Raw genomic sequence first — 23,304 nt, 5'->3', positions numbered from 1 at the left:
GTATACATGTACTAATGTGTTGTGTATCTTGATTAGATGTCTTGATGAAATTGTTCATGATAAACTTGGACGATAATGAAGAAGATATTGATGTAAGTCAACCGGTGGAAATTGAAATTGAACTAAACAAAGAGATAAGAGACCTCAGTAATCTGTTATATACAAAATATGATATATCTAGAGAATCGGTATTGCATTTTGCCATTCAGAGTAGTTCAAAACCAACATTGCTTGAAGAAAGCGCACCATGTTCATCTATCTACACCAATTATGTATGCATTAATAAAATATGTTTCTTTAAATCATTTTGTTTGTGGTCCATTTAACTACTTTAATATTTGTCCAACAGGTTTTTGTGTTCATAGAACGTCATGCTATTGAACAATCAGTCTTGGGGCACAAGATGAAAAACATTATCACACGATACGACAATACAATTCTATTACAATTCATCATGCCAACAAAAGATACAGGTAGTGTTTTTATAACTACAATATTTTGATATGACTAATATACTGATATATTTCTTTACCAAAAAGACAAAAAGTGTATACGAATGTTAGATTTCACTACATATATTATCATTTAAAACACACTTTTAAAAGAACGCCACACCCGCATGTGTTTTCTCAATCTTACAAGTACATAACACATTTATGTTTAGTAGATCACATTAGCTCCGTTAGTTCAAAAATTAGAGTGAATATATCATTATTATTATTTTTATATTATTATATTATGAAACTTGATGGTAAGAAACTAAGAACATCATCTGTGTTTGTATGTTGATTTTTTACGATCATTCTATTTAAAAGCAAGTTATGTGAATATAATATAGTGTTAATTAAAAATGCTCATAACTTACTCAAAAACAGAACTATTGTAAAAAATAACATACAAACACAGATAATTTACTTACCATCAAGTTTCACAATAAATCAATTCATTCTAATTTTTAAACTAACAGAGCTAAACATAATCTGCTGAGCATAAATTTGCTATGTTATGCACTTGTAAAACAGTGATAACCATGTGAGTGTTGCGTCCTCTTAGCACATTTAATTTGACTTGTGTTAAAATTATAGTTACTAAGATATTAAGGGTAAACATACTATAAATATTAGTATTTATAACTATTACAAAATTTGGTTCTCTAATATTATAATTTTCAAAAGTAATTTAAAAAACTATTTTCAGAAACTTTACATAAATTAATGGCTTTATACAATAAAAACTATGTGAATGGTTATAATGACGATGTGTCTATGCTACCATTAGAAAAACAAGCAGGTGTGTTAGAAGGTAGGGGTTACTAAATTTTAATTGTTACTTTTTTTATTGTATATTATAATATACTTTTTTCGTCATTTAGTGGATTGTGATCAGTCAAATGAAGACAATAATTTGGTTGCCAATCCTGAGGATATGTGTGTTGTAGCTATTGGTAGTGGAAATGGAGATCAAAGCGAGGATAGTAGTATAACAGATAGTGAAAGGTAATGATTTTTTTGTTGAGATTTGAATATACTATTTTACGTATTCTTTCTTCCTCAGAACAATCAAAGGAGATGCCATTGAAGATTATCACATGGATTCTCCTACTTTTGAACATGACCCAATAAAGGTATACCATTTTTTTTTTTTTAACTAATAAAATATTTATTATTTAAAATTGTGTCCAGGTTTATGATCAAGGCAGATCGGAGGAAAACTGGGATGGGACTGAAGATGATGATGACGATAATGAATTCCAGTCAAATGAAAAATATTTTTTCAAAACAACAAAGTTATCAGACAAGACATCTGAAGACGATGATGGTAAACTATAAGATAAACATATTTTAAGATAAAAATGCATTTTTTTAATTTTTTAAATATTTTGCTTATAATTTTTAGTTTTTACTAAAACCATAGCTTAGATACCATTTTAAATATTCTACACCAATACAGTTATTAAAATATTTAATTTGGATTCAGGATGCACATGGTTGTATGAGACTAGTAGATACTTATTTCCTACCTCCTATAAAAAAAAAACAATGTATCACTAATGAACCGAATTAAAATTAAAATAATTGCATTGTGTAACCTAATCTATAGTATATTAATTAATCTATGCCAAAACCAATCCAACCAACATTACTCTTGTTTATTTAAATTAAGTGATATCTTGTTTTTATACATTTTTATTTGTTTATATTCATGTTTGAATTAAAAATTAAAAAACTTTTATTGTTATTTATCCAAATCATATACTTAAAATAAACATTTTAGAAAAACTCTATGCGTATGTCGATAAGCGCATGACTGTCAAAGAACTCAAAACTCAATTAGTGCCATACATCAACATACCATCTGATTTTATTATTCTGAATCGATGCAAATCAGACACAGAATTAGAAGAACTGGCGTTACCTAGCAGTTCTTTAGAAGATTTGGCTTACTCAGACACAATTAAAATTACCATGGGTCAAGCATTACATGATGGTGAATATCGCGGTATTATTTATTGGATTGAACCACAAGAACAGACACAGGTATATAATTATTTTTAAGAACATAACTAACAACAGATGTGTACATATAAATTCTTTATTTTTGCTTCTTGTAGATTTTGTTTAAGAAAATGTTTGATTGGATCATTAAGAAAGGTACCTCAGTCTTAGAAACCAAAAGAGAATTATTGATTAAATTAAATAATACTCACAATATTGATATACCTTTAAACAGGTAAATAATTTGACGATTGTATAAGATTTAATGTCAATTGTGTATCATATAACAATTTTGTAGGTGTCGTTTGCGTAAGAAAAAAAGAGACTCTCTAATGCGATGTTATTTCAATGAAGAAATCTGGAATGAAGATATCGGTCAGGGGTGGGAAATGGTCATATTGGATCTAAAAGATCGTTCCGAATTAGAATTAAATAAAACCAAACGACTTATGTTTGTTAATCACATAGAAGAAGCAACGCCGCGTGTTATTTCTGAAATGGAATTTGTTGTTGATATAGCATCCACAACATCTCCCAACACACAGCTGGGCACTGAAGTGAGTAGTCATCAGGAACTAAATTATTTAATATATTATGATTTTGCATTGCAATATAAATTAATATCATTTAGATTTCAAAGAAACTTAATATACCTGAAGATCAGCTAGAAATGGGTTATATGCATGGTCATTCGACTGAAATCACTTGGAAAACAAGCGTGTTCAATTGGTCATTTAGTTTGTCTGACGACAACATAATTTTATACTGTCGGTATGTAAATATTTTATTTAATTATTCAAAGATACACCAAACTAGAAAACCGGGGACACTTAATCATTACCCTGTAAATATTTTTCAATTCTGTTTAAAAGGACATTTAACTAGACTAATGGATCAAAAAATCCTATGACAAATTTTTAACTTATGTAATGAAAATGCACAACAAGACTTCATTTTTTTTTAATGGCAATCCCTATTTTGAAAATCTTTTTCAAGTACTTTTGATCTATCAACTTATATTCTAAACCCAAAAGTTGCAAAAGATAATAAAAAAATAATTAAATTTTTTTTTTATTTATACATATTTTTTTCCTTTTAAACACCTCATGATACATTTATTATTAAAGTAATAAATTATTTATTTACTGTTAATGAATTATTATTATATTTATTGCACATAATGAAATTATAAAATGTATTATAAAAACATGTATTTAAAATAAAATAAAATTATAAATTTCTATTTTTTTAACAATACTATATATAATTAAGTTTATAAAAGTCAAACATTCCTCATTGTGTAATTGTATAATACATGCTTCAAATAATTATATCAAATCAAAAATTCATGTTTTTAGATTCCCTAATGTAAAATAATAATTCATAAATAGTAAATAATTCATTACTTTAATAATAAATGTATCGTTATTTTAGTTAGCAGGAAAAAATCCATACAATTTTAAAAAGTCAAATTTAATAAAAACAAAAATTTTTAATTATACCTATCCCTAATTTTACCAAATTTTGGAATTAGAATACAAATCAATCAAAAAATCAAAAATGATATCCAAAATAGATTGTTACTAAAAAAAAAAAAATGAAATTGTATTGCAGATACGTAAAATACAAAGTAAAAATTGTAAGTCAGGAATTTATGATCTATTAGTCCAGTTTTATGTTCCGGAAACAGAAATTAAAAATTATTTATAGGGTAATGAGTGATAAAATGTACCCTGTTTTTATTAATTTCTTATTTAACTGATTAAACTTTCTAAAAACAGTAATGCAGATAACACATCCAATAAAGAAACACCAAGCAAGTGGCGTAGACAACGCAAAGAACGTTCATTAAGAATACATACTAATAATGATTAAACTTATTATGTATTGTTTAATGTTTGGTTAATTGTTCATGTATTTATTACTGGAGGAGGTAAAAATCAGTTTGAAATACTTGTTTTAATCTGTCTTTAAAAAAAAAAAATAATTAATTTTCTACAACCAAAAACAAAAACTTTCATACTTGGTCTGTTAATTTTAAAAAATTCATTAGATTCATTTTTATCATTTGTGTACATGTCGATATCAAAAATACAAATTTCTTTTTTCTAGTTTAAATATTTTTATCTGTGATAAAAAAATTAATAAATAATATTTAATATAGATTTTGTAATATGTATTAAAAAAAAAAAATAATTTTTAAAAGTTTTAAATTTGAAAATATATTTTCTACAATATAAAAAAGTCATACATATGATATATATGTATGTATTTACAAATTTAATAAATATTTTTTAAAACAACAAACTGTTGAATACAAAAATAAATTAATAAATGTGACTAGTAGCACTCGTCCGCTCGTACATATATATATTCTAAAGTTTTACTTAAAATAAACTAGTTGCTATTTTTTTGTTAAATATTAAAACATATAAACAAATTTGTAAAAAAAATATAAATATTACCTGAGCTTTTTAATCTATTTTGTATCTTCAATAATACAAATGAACCTTACTATTTAGCCTCAAAATTATACTGTCCAAAAATCAATCAATAACAAAGTAAACCAAACACAAATTGATTTTATAAAATATAAAATTTGCTGGTTTTTCTAAATATCTAATAATCATAAACATGTATTGCTCAGATCTTTGTTATGTAAAACGAAACGTTTTATATCTAATTTATAAAAATTAAATTATTGTGTTAGCTTGTTTTTTTCCTTATTTTTGTATTATTTATTATTTATTTATTATTACTATTATTTTGTAATTAAATGTGTTTAAAATAAGAAAACTTTCATTGTTGTAATATTTGTTAAAACTGTCCAAGTATTTTAAAATGTACTTAAATATAAAAATGTTAAAAATGTATTATACATTTCTAGCACAAATGTTAAGTGGTCACTAAAAAGTAATAGCTTATTTTCGAACAGTTTGAGAAGAAAAAAATAGAAAAGAAAAACTCATATCAATATATACAAAAAAAATACAATTGTTTAGAACTTTTGATTTTTAAATCTAATAAAAAAAAAAAGGGTTCCTAATCGTTGTTGTTATTGTTGTTCAACAATGTAATTTTACCACAAGCTGATTCCTCATGTTTGTACAAATAAGATTTCAGTGCAAATGCCTTTTTGCATTTCTGACATACATGTGGTTTCTCTGTAGAATGAGTCTGTAGATGAGCTCGCAAGTTTGACTTATCCGCAAATGCTTTACGACATTTTTCACACTCGTAAGGCTTTTCACCTAAAAAAAAAAGAAATAAGAAATTAACATATTTTTACTATATTACCATGATGTTGAGTCAATTCTATAGAGAAAAAGTTGTGATATCAATCATGGGTTTATATAAAACTTACTGCAGTTTTATTTAATAAATATATTTTATTACCAAACAAACAGCACAAATATCAATGTCAAGTCTTTGTTTAAATGTATCGATCAGTCTGTAGTATAAACTCTATTCATAGAAGAATTAATTTACTATGAGGGAGGAGATAGATTTGATTCAAAACACCTCATTTTTTCCTTTTACAACCTTCTAATACTAACTAACTATACTTTATGAACATGTCAAATTTAATTGAATAAAATTAAATTTTTAGATAAATTGCAACATTTGTTTGTGCTTTAAAATTACATTTAGTTTAGTTTAATTTTACTCTTGGAAATTATTTATCCCCCGTCCTCACTAAGTATGATTCTTATATTATAAGTGAATTATTGATATCATGCTTACCCGTGTGGGTGCGAATGTGCCCTTGCAACAGCCATGGCCTGGAGAAGCATTTACCGCAAATGCCACATTTGCAGGACTGACTATGTGTTCGCATGTGCATCGAAAAAGCTGGTATTGATACGTAGACCTACATAAAAGCAAACAAAATAGAAATTATTTCAAACTGTGGCGACATTACAATAATTAATAATATATTATCAAATAACAAGTTGGACATGAATTAAGAGGTAAGGATTGTAGCATAGTTGTAAAGGGTTTTCAATAGTGTCTAACTATCCTGTAAGTGGTTATATTAAAAATATTGGCAGAGGAAAACCATTATAGATATTTATATAAAACAAAATTATTTAATAATATATATATATTGTATCTAGAAAAAATGTCAAAATTAATGAAATGGCAGGTGCCTAATCATGGATTGTATTTTTAGAAAAAACGTGTCAATCTTTTTACCCTTCCTGCCCCCTCCCCCAAAGTAATTTTTGTAGTATTTTCCAACTTATGTCTCGACTATTATTCCCCTCCCCCATCCAATCCTACAAATCTTTTTGTGCGGATCTGGAAGCTAAAAACCGAAAAAAATTTACACAAACCTATAGGCTGTATAACTTAATAGTAAATGTTTAATGTTATACTCGTAAAATTACATAAATTATGAAATAAATAACTAATTTCAATAATTGTGCATTTATAATATATATATAACTTAATAGATTATAAATAAATAGCTCTTAATATTGTTCTTAAATAAAATCCTTTTAAATAATTATACAATATATATATATGTATTTACACAGTAACACACTAACGGGGACAACCCCCCCCCACCACTCCGGAAATAATTCTTAAGAAAAATTAATTTCTCATGAGATGTATTTTATTATTATTTATAACGGAAAACTAGAATATATTACACTTATTCGAATTAATTGTATTTTACTTACGTATAGAAAATTAATAATAAAATAAACACTTTACATCTTAAAATACCTTTGTAATATTGTTTTATATAATTCTGATATGATAAGTGATAATAAATATTAAATAATATAACTGAACATTATCTTATTTGGGAACCTATGGACCATTTTTATAATAAATTTAATAATTTCATAATGTGCAATAAATATAATAATAATTCATGAACTGTAAATAATTTATTACTTTAATAATAAATGTATCATGAGGCAGTGGCGTGGTGAAAGGGTAATGATAAAGTATAATGATGGCTAGGCGGCTATAATAGACGTCATTGCGGGAAATAAAAAAAAATGGTAAATTGTTATTTTTGGACTTTTGGTAAACCAAGTCAGTTATAACATAACATAGGGAAGGCCTCTTAAAATTTAGTATTCCTAGGTAGGAGTTAGTAAAGTAAAAAAGTTAAGTACTTAAATCTTTATTAGTTTTTAGTTTTCTTCAATCTTTTTTTCGAACAAATTTCACAGATGCGTCCTTAAGAAAGGAGTGAGTGGAATAGGTACTGAAATATGTATGTTGTGCATCATAGTTAATAAATTTAATGTTCATCACTGCCTATATGTATTTGAGTATTTCTAATATCGTTTGCACGTATTACCCATTTACTCCGGCAATGCGTCCTAATACTATTATTATATTAGGTATTGCTTATTTTAAAAAGAAATTTGTGAAACATAATCTTAAAGTTTACAAAATGGTTAATACGAAGAAATATAAACGTACTATAAACTTAATATATTTTCGTGGTGTCTTGAAACTAATTTCTAACTAACCTATCAATAAATCTAATAGCCCACAAAAAAACATGCAAATATACAACTCCCAGGCATTATTATAACGATTTATGATATGATATATGATAATTATTATGATCTCACCTTGTCGCAGTGGGGACAATGCCTGGCTTTGATATCAGCCAGCGACCTGTGCGTCTGTCGGTGCCGGGCCAAGTTACTGGACGTGCTGTAACATTTTCCACAATCCGGACACTGACGTTCCTTGTTGTTGGTTGTCTTCTTCGTCGTTTGCTCTGTAGTTATTGTTTTATGGTTGTTGTCGTCAACATCGTTTTTCTACAATTACATAAGACCGAATGTAATGGTAAAAACTTATTTGGAAAATTAAAATCATGTGTGCTAAAAAATGTTCAGTCTCTCAAGTTATCATTACAATCAAATTTTTAACCTAACCTAACGACAACTCAAAGTTTATTTATTTGATATTCTACAACAGAATGCAGCCTTCATTTCTTCCAAAAATGTATTATCTTAGTTCGAAACTTTAAACTCAACATTGGCATAATTATTTAATTTTTTAAAAAACTTGGGTGTATTCAATATTTAAACATGTTTATGATATAGACATAAAATAATTTCGAATAGACTATAATGCTATATCAACAAATTTAAAAAAGATGATTTAAAAATAAAAAGTTTCTGTAAGTTAATCAAAGCATCTGAATTATAAGCCAATTAAATATAAACAAATGTGAATTTAATTCTATGTACAGACTACAGTATGTACTATTTTATGTTAGTTTTATTTATCATAATTATTTTAATTATTTTATGCACTAGCAGCTATAGCTATAGCAGGTACCTATTTTTATGTAATGCCCACTACAATCAATACTATTGGAAGATTATTAACACGCATAATAAGCTATATAAAAAATCAGATTTAAAATGCGGAATTGTTGCTCTCTTCTATCAAAACTAAGTCTACTAAAAAATGTTGCTTTAACTTTATTCTAATAGTATTAAATGTTTTGGTTAAAATTAATAATTGTTTAACAGCATGTTTTTTTATACATATATTTCAAAACAAAGTACCTACCTATACTTTGTTGAATCAAAAATATTCATTTTGATTTATAGCTTTATACCAAGCATACAAAGTTAGGAAAAATTAAATCTACAAATTGACCATTTTTTAAAAATCGTATAAATATTTAGATTAGACCGTTGGACGGCCATACGATGTTAGGTCACGAGTCAAATGGCATTCGACTAGATAGATAGTGACGCTTTTTAGAGATGACATACACGTATAACGGCGTGCGTGGCTTACCTTGATGTCCTTTTCGTAGGCATTCGGACCATCGATTATCGTAGCCGTGTGTTGTCTGAAGTAGACGATACTGACTTCGGCCAACTGCGTTAGATTGTACAGCTCGTCTCCGACCGACGACTGTTGAGCGTCGACGATATGTTCGTAGGAGTGTAGCATTTCTGTGGGGGAAAAAAAGGCAAATGTTCTTTTTCATTAGCTGGCCGTGTACAACATTGTTATTGCGGTGTGATTAAAATATTATAAAATCACGCGACGAATCAACACGACGAATGCGATAGATAATAATAATAGCAAATATGTTATAACAGCGATCGGCAGCAACTAGTGGCGATCGGGATTAAACGAGTAGCGCGACGACTGTGAAAGAGCTCTCTGCACTGCAAGCTGACTGCAGATTATATTATTATTGGTGAATAATGAATATCATAGCGCTACAAAAGTCCCATGATAATTTATCATGAAAAGTCCTACACTTGATGTTACATGATAATATTGTGTCAGGCATTATTATCTTTATTAATCTCGTTATCGAAAATTAAAAATAATAAGACATTTTAATATAATATTGTATATTTTATAATAACATTTACCGTTGAACAATGATACGCGCGGCGGTTATTTTTCATCTTTACTGTGTAACAATATCATATTTATTATTTATTAATATTTTATAAAACGAGCACGTGTTGCTGGACGCACATGCATTTTAATTTCCCTGCTGACACTGCTAACAGATTGTAAGTTGGAGATAATAATAATAATAAATAATAAAATTAGGATATATTGATATTTCTGATGACGACGTCTCCTCACTCATAAATTATAATGCAAAAATACTCGGAAACAATAATGACAATAATAGATATCGTGTTATCTGTATTTATAATATAAATAATTTTACAAAAACGTGTATTTTTAAATGGTCGGGACGCCAACGACGATTTATATTATATTATTATAAAAACAACAGTGTATGACGTTGAAAAAGCACTAGGTATAAACAATATCAATACAAAATAATACAATATTTCAAATTACCAACAATTGATACTTGACAGATATCCAATACGCGGGGCCAAATTTAAGCGAGTATCTAAGTGGACAATTTAGAAAGGCCCCTAAAATTGCAAATCATAAATTCCAACAGTATGTATAAATATTTATATACAATATACATATTATTATATTAAGTATTTATTATTATTATCTTATAATCGGCCAGTCCTACGTTTTGTGACACGAACACACGCCGTACATGGTTGGTATGGCGGGTGGTCGGACTGGTACCGTGTTCTATTCCATACCAACTCGGCAATACCGATAACCCTTTCATGAAAAATCCTTGCACGGAGAAATCCCGCCTTTAAATATAAATAATATAATATCTACTGAGAAAAACACAATCAACATTTTGCTTGGCGTTCAGACTTCCTCGCCGTCGTGTTTTCTTCACGACAACATTACGGTGGCACACATCCATGAACTGCAAGGATCGAATAAATAACAAAAATAGTATTACTTATCGAGATTTTTTGATTAATTTGTGTACTGCGTTATACTCCGTGGACCGCGCCACGACAAACCGCAACCCGACGACAACCAAAATACGTCGTTGTCCGACGACCTCGTATCACCCACCACAAAACTTACGGCAACGACTGCATCTTAGGAGGGAAGGGGTATCCGTTATTTGGATACGCAGAAAAGTTACGGTCTCTCGTGGCGCGAAATATAGCTTTTATTGGTACTTCCACTAAAAATCATTTATACACCAGTAATATAATTTTAAAAAATGTGAAAATTTTAAGAAGATTACCTATATAATATGAAAATGTTCAAAACTCATATCCACTACTCACTAGAAACATGTAAACAATTTTTAATTGGATTAAAACCAGAGGTGGCGCTACATGGGGATAAGGGTGAGAAGATGGTCCCCAACATTTGATTTTGCTCCTCTATTGCTCCCCATAATTTAATGTTAAAAATATGCGAGTAAATAAAAAAATTGTAAATCATTATTGAAATATAAAATACTAGGTATTATTTACTTTAAAGAGTTTTTAGACTTGTTGTACAATTTTAAGTTTGACTGTTATAATCAAATTAAATATGCTTTTTTTGCACATTTAGAAATAAAAATACTCAATAAAGTTAATACCATAACTGTACACTTTCTAAAATCTCATACATTAATAAATAAAAAGTTATGTATTGTTACATAAAAATAAAAGAAACGGTAGAAACTCGAAGTTTAGTACTATAAAATTTTCTGAAAATATAGTGTAAAAAAATTAATGGGTCATTAAATATAGCCATACATAAATGCCACACCAGAAACACATTTGGACCAGTATCGCCCCCCCCCAATAAAAAATATCTGGCACCACCACTGGTTAAAACCAAAAGTCATTATAGTATTGATGTTTTTGAAGTATAGGTATATAGCCGTATAAGAAGAAGAACTTTACTATATATTATACTACGATATACGTATACTATTCGAGTAGTATTTAGCAATCACGGAGTAAAAACTGTCAACCCTAATATAAATCAACACATATTATTAAATAATTCATTGTTTTAGGCGTTTTATTTATTCAAGAATAGTTTACTCTAATATAAGAATAACCACAATTTATCAGTAGTGTGCAGGTGGAAAGGTACTTTTAAGAAAAAAAATGTACGTCTACTAGGTAGTTAATAGTTATAGTAGTTAGTACTAATTAATAAATTAAATAAAAATTACAACAATTAACTTTGAAATCATGACTTGACGAGACGACGAATACGATGAAATTAATCCGTAATCATAATTCATAATACAAGTATTTTGAAATCAGTTGAAAAATTATTATTTTACTTTGCTGATGCCGAAGATTGGTATAAAATATAACATACAACTTAAAACTCTACTCAATATATGGAACGCAACTCAAACATAAAATGATCTCTTAACCAGGGATGGAAAACGTTTTTATAAAACGTTATTAAACGAAAAAAAATCAAAAACGAAAACAAAAAACAACTGTAAAACGATTAACGATAAAGAAAAATCCAGAAAAACGAAAATAATGTTATAACGAAATCAAAAACAAAAACAAAAAAAAATTATACTAAGAAAAAAATATAAGAACTATATATTTCATATTTCTTTTTCTTTTTCTTATATATTTTTTTTTTGTTATCGAAAAATTGATAATAATAGGTAACTAATAATTATTGTTGATAATAAAATAGATTAATAAAAAATATAAATATTATATTAAACAATATAACTTTGTTAAACTTCTGAGTTCAGGATTTCTTTTATTATTTACTCTAAAATAGTGTTTCTCTTTACCCGCATGCACTTTTAAAACTTAAAAGCATTTTAATTTGAACTATTTTATTTTTTGTAACTACCTATTTTGCGCGAATATATAAAAAAAAAAACGAAATTATTAAAAACGTTATTTGGAAACAATATAAAAAAACAACTTTTTTAAAAACGTTAAACAAAAACTAAATTTTTTAAATCAATAATAAACAATAACTAAAACAGAAAAATTAAAAACGTTTTTCATCCCTGTTCTTAACAGTTTAACACGCGCCACCGCCACGTATATATATTGGATACCTATCCGTGATTAATAATTTATAAAATGTGTTAAAAAAAAATAACAGAAAATATAATAATTAATTAAAATTGTGATTTCAAGTTGAGTTAAAATTATAAAACTACATATAGAAATAACTAATAAGTATTTCAAACATTTCAGTGTTAAATTATCCATACAAATGTACAGTAAAATAGGCTGTGTTATAGAGCATGTAGTTTATTATTCACAAAATATCTCAAGTTTAGATAAGACAAGAGTAGTGACAATGAAGATATACACTGCAGTTTTTTTTAGAACTCAGTTTGAAAACAGATTATGCAGGTATGGGGCACCCCTTGAAAAAAAATGTTCCAGGTGTCTTTTATAGCTTGGCAGGCCAACCACCTGTCTAAGTAGACTAAAATAAGAAACCGATTGGTTTCCAAATCGTTGACCTTATCGGAGGAAACTTGTGATATTATATACCGTCCACAAATACTTCATCGTGATGCATCAACGCCGCAGCCTCACCGACGTGTTATACATATATAGTCGCTGGTTTAATGTTTAATATGTAATTTAATATACACAGAAGGATTTCTTACATTTATTTCGCTAACTAGTAGCGGAAATACGAACCAACAAGTCGTTTTGCTGGTAGAAATATGTTATTCAATTAATGAAAAATGGTAGTCCTCCTCAAATAAGTATTTATTATTTAGAGAGTATAAATCTCAGATATATTTTTTTTTACAATCGTTTGAAATTCAAATTATTAGTATACTGTTGCTCACAGAATTGTTTTTCGTATATAGTCGATACTCGTTTATAATAATAATTCCCAAACATTCGCACGAATACAGTAATCGCTATCTTAACTATGAGATGTATTCGAAACCAACGATTCACCAGAAGCCAATTCTCCGTTTTTTTAAACTTACAACTTTTTTGAACTTCTTTTCAGCCATAATAGTTATGTAAGGTGAAGGTAGGGGTAACTTCACCTACGTAGGATCACTCTGTATACTTTGCAATGCGCTATGTCGCTGAATATATAATATTATTATACGGCCGTCACACATGGAACATTGATATATATATATATTATACTTGGAGTATATATAAATATACTGTATGTGTAATACGTATATATACTCAATCTTAGGGGGACACATGGCTCGGCGCCGCCGCAGGTGACATTTTCCTCCCTACCGCTCTGGATCTCATCCGTATTCGAATTTATACGTGATTTATTTTTATAACAATCGCTGACTTGCACGCGGAACCGTGGTCGTTGTCGTTTGTATTATAATTTACGTTGCACAATAATATATAATATTATACTAAATTTGTTTCAAAATGCAATTCAATAACAAAATAAAATCCAGAAAAACAATACTTAAAGTAAAAGCATATGATATACAATATTACGGTAAAAATTTGATAAATGTCAGTAAATTCTCAGTTCAATATAATACCAAATAAACAAATTCCAGAATTGAATAACTATAATATTATAAATGTACAGCAGTCAGCAATACATATTGCACTTGAATACTTGATATAAATAATATTAATTAATAATTAATTGTATATATAAATACATAATACATAAATAGAATTAATTAGTATGTAATTTGTAACTTATATGTTATATATTAAGTTACTCGAAAAATAAATTCGGCGGAAAAATGGGAGCTGACCTTTTCAGGAAGCGTACTTAGGGGCTCCACCTAGCCTCATCATACAGTTTTACATTTTTAACCATACCCCTATAATCTCATACATTTTCAAATTTATTAAACGACGAGGGTATATATTATAATATTAATTAGTGATTACGTTCGTCGTACATAATATAATAATATAATATAAATTTACTCAGTATGGGGCCAACTGCGCGGTTGACAAGAGAAGATACATGACGACGCGTGTGGTAATGTCACAGACTCATAGTCGCTAAGATCGGACAAAAACTATAAACGTACATAACTTAACTTAGTATATATTAATATACCTTTGGGTGCGTTGTATAGTGGGTGGGGGATTAACCGGAAATCGGCGAAAAGTCAAGAATAATAACGACACACGTTGCCACACGCACAGATGTTAATAAATTGTCGTTTTTTCTGACGACAGCATAATATATACTATATAGCTGCATCACAACTGACTACATTCTTAAACAGGATCTGTGTAACCGTAGTCGGATAATTTTATTTTATTTTATTTGGGGAAAAGGGACCACTTATTCATAAAACATATATTTATCACCTATTACTTCATAATAATCTCCATATTCATATATAGCAATCACACGTATACTATTTTTTGCCAGGAAACACTGTCAGCAACAATGATATATATTTAGCATAGAAACAATATATTAATATAATATTGTAAACAAAAAATTAATTTTTTTTTTTTAATAGTATTATTGATAAATTATAACTTTAAACTTTTACCAAGCATATATAATATAATATAATAATATAAATTAGCCATACACGAACAAATACAAATGGAATATTATTTCGCTAAAAACAAATAAGATTACCTATAATAAAACAAATAAACTAATTTAAATAATTTAAATAATTAGTAAAAAACAGAACAAAATATAACTTTATAGCCCTATAGAAATGTTTACTTGTATTTCTAATCTTATCTTAATTCGTGCTTATCATTATATTGCTTTACATTTATGAATTCTGATTTGAGATACAAACGACTCAAAGATAAAACACAAATTACAAATTATTTATCTTAAATTTACTTTGTTTTTGGGTTAATTGGTTAATATAATAAAAATTTTAAAAAAAATTCTATGCAATAACCTACAATCTAAAAAAATAAGTATTGAGGGGAGAGAGCACACACGTGTATACCTGGGTCTCTTAATGGCTACTGCGTGTAGTGTTACTACTATTGTCGTGTTTCACTTTCTTTTATTTAATTTATAATATAATTTATAACGATAAATCAATGGTATTTAATTTATCTGTATAGAACAGTAATCTAAATATAATATTAATATTTCACAAGAGTCAAGAAAGCTGCCGCTGATGATGAGCGCAGCACATGACGTCCGAACGTAATTACACTTTTTTTTACCGTAAGACATGGTTTCGTAGTTCCAAAAATACGGCTTACTGAAGAGTTATACAGTAATAGTATCCAAGATAAAAATTGTAGAAGAGAATTTAGAATCGTATAAAGCCCAATTTTTGATATATTTTTTCAATCGTCCAATATTTTATATAATGCATTTTGTATTTTGTATTTTTACTTTTTATTGTTTTAATTATCTGATTAATAAAAATTATCGAAAATCTGACTCGAAATGACTAAATAAAATTTTTCTTTACCATTTTCAAAATAGGTTTCACGTATAACTCTTCAGTAAGCCGTATTATTTGAAGTACAAAAATGTGTTTTTACTGCAAATTTTTTTGGGGTTCTTTATAAGTTTTAAAGAATACCAATATTTTTGGAAAGTATATAAAAATTTTAAACAAGATAAGAAAATTTCATCCACCAAATTAAAATTTGTCAATGAAAATTATTTGTAAACAAGTACTATGAACGATTATTATATCTAATACCTATATAGTAATAAGCTGGATCTTTAAACCACTAAAATGATATTCCAATGGTTTTATTTTTATAAATTAATACAAAAGAAGGCACTTTAATATTAGTTTCTTATGCTATATAATATCAGGTATATTATACAGAACAAAAACATAAGTGGGTGTCATATAAGTAAATTAATTAAATCTGATTACAGTAAACCTTTATCTAATATTGCAAAATAAATTATGTATATATATAAGTATATAAGTATATATGTGATTCATTAGATGTAATATCTAGTATTTATAAATATATATATATAGTACCTATATACAAATTAATCTTACATGTCTATGTAAAATACATATATTTTTTGAAAAAATTTCAAGGTGGTGTGTGGAGGAGGGGATCCAAACTTGTGTTGAAACTGAACTGTTGCATAATAAGTATCAATTTGTACACATTTTTTTTTTTTTTTTATAGCAACTTACTACTATAATATTTTATTGTATTAGATTATTATATATTCTATCTTTATTTGAAACATTTCTTTTAATTTCATAATTTAAGTGACCAATTTTAAAAATTTGAAAGATTGTATAGGAATATCATATTAATTTATTAATTTTATTATTGAACTAATAGTTCTTATTAATAGGCACTATTGCAGTATTGCACTATTTTCTTAATGCGTTTCGATGATAATTAGATAAAAAAAAATATTTAGATACTTAAGTATGAATAATAATAATATATTATTACATAATAATATACATGCGTTGTTGCATTGCAGACTCCGAACGCACACACTACAGATGAACACAGTAGCATGCAGATTATTTTTAGAGAGAAACACGCACGCGCATCCGTTAACAATAATAATAATATATATATATTAAACATATAACAACCGCGTGGACTTTTCTACTTAGCTCCCCTGCCAACCGGTGGTTATCCAGCTATAGTATAAATATATATTACTGCTATACTGTGTATTTCCATGTAGGTATAAATATATATAATACACATTTGGTTTTAAAGGACATGAATACATGATATTATTATAAATGTTGCAGGTTTAAACAGGGTGATCCAGTTGCAAACATGTTCACTATCCAGTGCACACATTCATTTTTCATTTAAGAGGCAGTTCTAGTAAAAGTGAAGCGAATACAACAAATTCAAAAATCTGGAAGTGGTTGTCTAGTAGAACTTTTCAAATTTATTTTGGTGTATAAATCATGTTTCAACAACTGATTACGAGGAAAATGAGGAGTTCGAAAGCATGTTTTTACTTTATACTGTCGAATTTCGTTACCAAAGTCCAGAATAGCCTCTAAATATGCATTTTATTCAAATTCTGATTTTTTTTTTAATTTAAATTTTTAGATTTCGGAACCGTTTTTTTACAATATCCTTAGTAAACATAACATATCTATAATGTATAGTAATTAAAAAAACCTTTTATTAGAATTTTTATTTAAATTACATTGATGTTTTCAAAAAATAAAAGATTATCTGCATAACAATAAACAGAAAAATTGAACGTCTTAATTTAGTAAAATGAGTTTATCACTACAAGACAAATTTATATAAAAAATGTATTTGAAAATATAACCTTTAGATATACTTAAAATAAGAATTTTTATGCTCACATTAGTAATGGATAAAATGGTAGTGAGCTAGTGAGTAAATATACTTGTTGAATCATTCTTCAGATTGTCACCGCGACTCGTGAGTCGCGACTTTAACATTGATTTGATTACCGGCCTACAGTACCTACCTACAAGGCTATGATATAAAATAATTATTCTACATATTATTTATTATTTAATAAAAATTAGACTTAATACTATACTATCTGAATTCTGAAAATTGAAGATAACATGAAACTTCTCCAATGTGGAAAACAAGTATAAGCTCAACACACTAAGCTCGAACAAAGAATTTGCTGTCTTAAGGGAAGAGTGACAAGCGACCCTCCACAGATGAAATGGATTGATTATTTGGACAATGTTAGTTATTTAATTAAATACAACGAATAATTTTAACTATAGTGCTAAAAAACTTTTTATTTTATACAAGATTATTTTTATTAAGCAATTATCGATTTTTTTTTTATGAAAACGTATTTAATAATGGCGTAGGTATGCAATTGTATAATGTACATATATAAATAACACATTAATATAATTAATTAGTGTATGTAATTTGTAAATTACAATTTATATTAAGTTACTTGAAAAATAAATTCAACAAAATCGTACCGCGGCGAAATGGGAGCTGACTTATATATTTTCCATAAACATTTAAAATTCATGAAAATCACCGCATTTTGAATATTATTTAAAGTAAAAAAAAATAAAATTGTAATATTTATGGTACCTTATATTATGTTCGTAAATTTAATGAAAGATTCCATATATGTTATTCATACAAAAGTAAAAAAAAATTGAGTGCGATCTCAAAAATATTTTAGTACTTGTCGAAATTTTAATTTTAATAAAATAGGATAATCATGGGTAAATTCACAATTTTCATAAAAGGATTTTTTTTTTTTTTGAAAGTTCAGATAAAATAATTTAGACCATGAAAAATCTATAATATAAAATCCCACTTAAATTTTTTAACATTAAAAATACATATAGGCATCGTTTTTATAAGTATTTAAAGATTAAATCTTGAAACAATTCGTCAAAATCACGACAATCTACAATCTAGTTTGTGCTTAAAAATATATTCAATTTTTATAAGAAGACTCGAAAATTCAATAAATTTAATAATTCTTGTAAGTTTTTATTTTATCTTTATTTTTTATTAATAATAATTAAATATTAATTATAAATGTAAATTCAATTTTTTATGCAAAAATCAATTCTATATCTAATTTATAACGGTTAACTATAATAATATAACAAATAAGATACTATGATAACAATATAAATACATCATAAAATATAGGTCTCCGCTTACAATAATTATTTTTATGCAATATAGTTAATCATTAAATTCAAATTGAACAAATCTATTACAATTACGAGATGTCGAGATATACCTGAACTCGACGCTTACTAATTACTATACAGCAGAAAATTGATCAGAACTTCCTACATTTTTAGTATTTAAATTCAAAAATGTTTCAATAATAAGCTTCTATCAAGATTATTGTTATTACATAATCGTGTAGTTCAAATTTAAAAGTATTATTTCGTATTCAGTGTTTGGAGATTGCAACAATGCAACCATGAACCAAAGTCAGTAACTAGATGATATATTTTTTATAAATTATTCATTGACAGCGCTCTTTGACAAGTAGAATCTAAAACTAATTTATCTTAAGAAAAAAATGTGACATTGATTAAACTATATGATAGTATTTTATAAAAAGTCAAAACCTTAAATAATATATACAAAATGTAATTTCGTATGTGCTCTATAATTGCTTAAAAAATAATTTAATAATATAACAATATTAATAACAAAGAATAATTCAAACATTAAAACAATTTGATTTTAGTTTTGCTGCTGTTTATAGTAGGTATATATAGTACCTAAACATAGGTAAACCGAGGTATGTATATTATTATTACTCCCACATAATTGTCATTATTATTATCACCATATTTTTTGGTTTTAGTTGGTGCGTTCATTCCTCAATTAAGACGAGTGTTATTTGAAATTACAATACTACATTACAAAATCATTATGTATAAGGTCAAAGTACTCGTCGAATATAGATATAACTAAAGAATATATACATAGTAGGAAGTGAGAAAATTCTAGTTTTATAATATTAAATTTTATTAAAATTAAGCATATACTTGGTAAATGTACGTATAATGATCGGCTAAATATTTATTGCGTATGAAAAAAAAAATAAGTACTAATATTAATTATTATTCAATATGCTTTCAGTTAGACAAGAAATGATAAATTATTGAATGTTCGCTTATTTTTTTTTTGGTCGGTAATTTAGTACTACAGTTTTTTTCGTGTTTACGAAACAAACTTCAACTTTTAATGACAAACAAAATATTAAAAAAAAAAAAAAACGATTAGTGCGTGCATAAAGTTACGGAGATAATTGATATACTTTTCGTTAATGACTTTCAATTATTCGCTTTTTACATTGTCCCCGTAACGGCCGTAACTAATCACTAAATCACTGTAAGCAATATTAATATATACCAACGTAAATACTAAATACCTCCGGTCGGTAGTGGCGAACTATGTACACGACTTAATACAATTATTACTGACAAAATAAACAAACCCGTTAATAATATTCTAATCACGGTTTGCATACATATTAAATGTATTAAAAAAAAGAAAAAGAAACTAAGAAATAACTAGTCGATTAAAAAATATATTCTTCTACCAATGATGCGTATATTAATCAAGCGTATACTTTTAAACACGAGGTTTATAGATTATAGGTAATAATCGGGATGACTTTCGCTTGTCCATCTGAAAGCAGAAAGATGTTATACGTCTAATCGGAAGGCCAGTAACAGTACAATTATAAATACCGTGAGTCCACGACCGAGTATAATTAAAATTTGTCTTCCGAATTATTTTGTATTAAACGCAAAAACACACACGTCATATAATAATAGTATATATTTAATATTATATAATATAAACCGTAATCTTAGCCACAGCCCACGGGACGTTTAGTCATTTTCGATTTCTCAATCGTAATTCACAGCATGTACAACTTTTTTCTTTGAAATACGATTTTCATAATTTTAAATTATCGGTAACGTCTTGTAATAAATTATTTATCATAAACGTATAGGAAAATAGAAGTTTATCGGGTACCAATAAGGGTGGTCTGAACTACTCTGAAGCGACATTTCTTTTCTCTCGTGGCACTTTGTTAAAAGTTGCTTAAATTTTGAAACATTATCGGCAAATAATGATAGGTTTGAAATTTTCTACACTATGAACAGTATGATCCATCCCAAGTGATAATGTCCACATTGCTACAGATTGGTACATATTTATAATTTATCACATTTTAAATAATATACCCTATACTTTCAACTTAGCATTACTTTTCTTATAATAGCTACAGATGATAATATATTTATATGAATGATGGTCCGACGGAGATGGATAAGCCAAGTCAGGGGCTCAGTGGCATATATAGGAGGGGGTTTAGGGGTTCAAATCCCCCGAAATTTATTGTTGGTACGGCACACGTTGCACACTTTGCGAACCTGCCTCGAAAATTAACATAATAATATAATAACCCCCCCTCCGAAATTAATTCCTATATACGCCACTGGGCCAAGTGATGTAAGTGACACCACACCACCGATGAAATCGAGGTTGTCACTTCTAACAGATGAATATAAAATTATCGCGACTCCCAAGATAATTGTACTGGAACTATACCTACATCTGATTCTGATCTTTCTCGTTCATCCCCGTCGTCGTGTCCTTGACTGTTGGTATAAATGTAAAATGTATAGTTCAATGGTCAAGTGGAATCAGTGCGTGCGAGTCTGAGAATGATTGAACAAATCGATTTTTTTGAATCTGCAGCAGACTCATTATTCGAAATCCTAACATCAAATTGTTGAGGTTTTGTGACGTATAAAATACACTCAAACGTATTTTATATGCACATGTACATTGTACATGTTGACAATTATTTTAGACATATTTATACACACGGTCGATAGAGAATCGGCAAGTGACCGATGACACGATGTTGGATATCGACAGAAAAACCTAGTATGTACTAATAAATACTTAATGTCTGGCTAGTGGCTACTGGCTATCAGTACCTACGTTTAATTTGGACGTTCAACTCAACAACATAATCGAAAATATAATATTTAAGCAACAAAAGAAAATTGTTTACAAATAATACGCATACATTTTCTGGAAAATTTACACGGAATCCTCGGAACATAGGAACCCTATAAACAAAACACAATATACCGTAATCGTATCATTATTTTCTACACAACTCAAGCGCCGGAGGCCCGAAGACTATCCAATTTGAACACGGAGTCAACCAATAGATAGCTTTTCTACATTTTTTTTCTACTACGTAGGTACAACCGTTGATAAATGTTCAATAATATTTGTTTGTATATGTTTAAGAAAACGGGAAACCACCAGACTGAATCGACAACTGTTTGAATTAGGAGATACAGCGAGGGTGATTCTTTTTATCGTGAACGATATAAACTTCGTAGAAATCCTTGTAATCGTCAAAATGTTGAGATTTAAGAATCACTCTGTAGAGTGTAGATCGATGTTGGATATGCACGTGTTCGGGTAGACCATAATATTGTATAAATAAGATATACACGACCCCTACCACGGAATAGATTACATTTAATTTATTATTTGGTCATACGCTCATACTATTAATATATTTTCTTATCGAATCGACCGTAATGATACATTGTGACGTTACAATAAAAATATTAGAAAAACTGCAGTCTTACCGGTTGTTTTGTGTCGGGCTTTGGCAGAGTATCGGTCGATGGCTCGCTCACTTCGTAGTTCGTACTCGGAAACGACGGCCGCTGGAAAAGCTCACTGCTGCTGCAGCTCTGCCAGACGCGACCGCATCGTTGTCACGCGGGACCGGCGAAATATTATACTAATATGATTATTGATAATATCAAATGATATTTTCGGTCGGAGGCGGCAGTGGTGCCGCGGACCGGTGCGTCGTCGCGTTCCGTCACTTGGTAGTCGCGTGCGGGGCGCGTTTCGCAGTGGGCCCGTCGACAGACGACACAGCGTTGTGTTGAACAACTGTGGTTAGCGAACACGCGCGCGCCACACACACACACACACACACACACACACGCGCGCGCACCGTAAAC

At 28.1% G+C, this 23,304-nt stretch overlaps 2 protein-coding genes across 3 annotated transcripts in view; one reads left to right on the top strand and one right to left on the bottom strand.

The window, feature by feature from the left end:
* Positions 1-5,541, top strand: part of LOC132931880 (ubiquitin carboxyl-terminal hydrolase 47-like) — a 12,347-nt gene extending 6,806 nt beyond the window's left edge. The window contains exons 14-24 of one of the 2 annotated variants that reach the window (XM_060997950.1): positions 37-272; positions 350-473; positions 1,198-1,290; positions 1,373-1,496; positions 1,555-1,624; positions 1,683-1,818; positions 2,275-2,537; positions 2,612-2,730; positions 2,794-3,052; positions 3,127-3,266; positions 4,277-5,541. In XM_060997950.1, coding sequence (XP_060853933.1) covers positions 37-272; positions 350-473; positions 1,198-1,290; positions 1,373-1,496; positions 1,555-1,624; positions 1,683-1,818; positions 2,275-2,537; positions 2,612-2,730; positions 2,794-3,052; positions 3,127-3,266; positions 4,277-4,370 — 1,658 coding nt within the window. In that variant the 3' untranslated portion in view covers positions 4,371-5,541. Of the gene's footprint in view, positions 1-36; positions 273-349; positions 474-1,197; positions 1,303-1,372; positions 1,497-1,554; positions 1,625-1,682; positions 1,819-2,274; positions 2,538-2,611; positions 2,731-2,793; positions 3,053-3,126; positions 3,267-4,276 lie in introns of both variants that reach the window. The other variant, XM_060997949.1, reaches the window with a different exon arrangement.
* Positions 4,692-23,304, bottom strand: LOC132931884 (transcriptional repressor scratch 1-like). Its single transcript, XM_060997954.1, has 5 exons — positions 22,918-23,304; positions 9,291-9,451; positions 8,099-8,293; positions 6,240-6,366; positions 4,692-5,746 (listed from the first exon to the last, which is right to left on the bottom strand). The coding sequence occupies exons 2-5, from the start codon at positions 9,447-9,449 to the stop codon at positions 5,538-5,540; spliced, it is 690 nt and encodes a 229-aa protein (XP_060853937.1). The 5' UTR covers positions 9,450-9,451; positions 22,918-23,304; the 3' UTR covers positions 4,692-5,537.

The sequence above is a fragment of the Rhopalosiphum padi genome, chromosome 1 (genome assembly GCF_020882245.1).
Source record: "Rhopalosiphum padi isolate XX-2018 chromosome 1, ASM2088224v1, whole genome shotgun sequence".
In the NCBI taxonomy this organism is placed as follows: domain Eukaryota; kingdom Metazoa; phylum Arthropoda; class Insecta; order Hemiptera; family Aphididae; genus Rhopalosiphum; species Rhopalosiphum padi.
This window is presented reverse-complemented; position numbering and strand designations above follow the sequence as displayed.

Bases quoted from the DNA above. Each gene is read 5' to 3' on its own strand.
- LOC132931884 (XM_060997954.1), bottom strand. From the start codon at position 9,449: ATGCTACACTCCTACGAACATATCGTCGACGCTCAACAGTCGTCGGTC. The intron at 8,294-9,290 runs GTAAGCCACGCA...ATGTAATTGTAG, and splicing joins CCTACGAAAAGGACATCAAG to AAAAACGATGTTGACGACAA. The intron at 6,367-8,098 runs GTGAGATCATAA...GCTTTTATGTAG, and splicing joins ATTGTCCCCACTGCGACAAG to GTCTACGTATCAATACCAGC.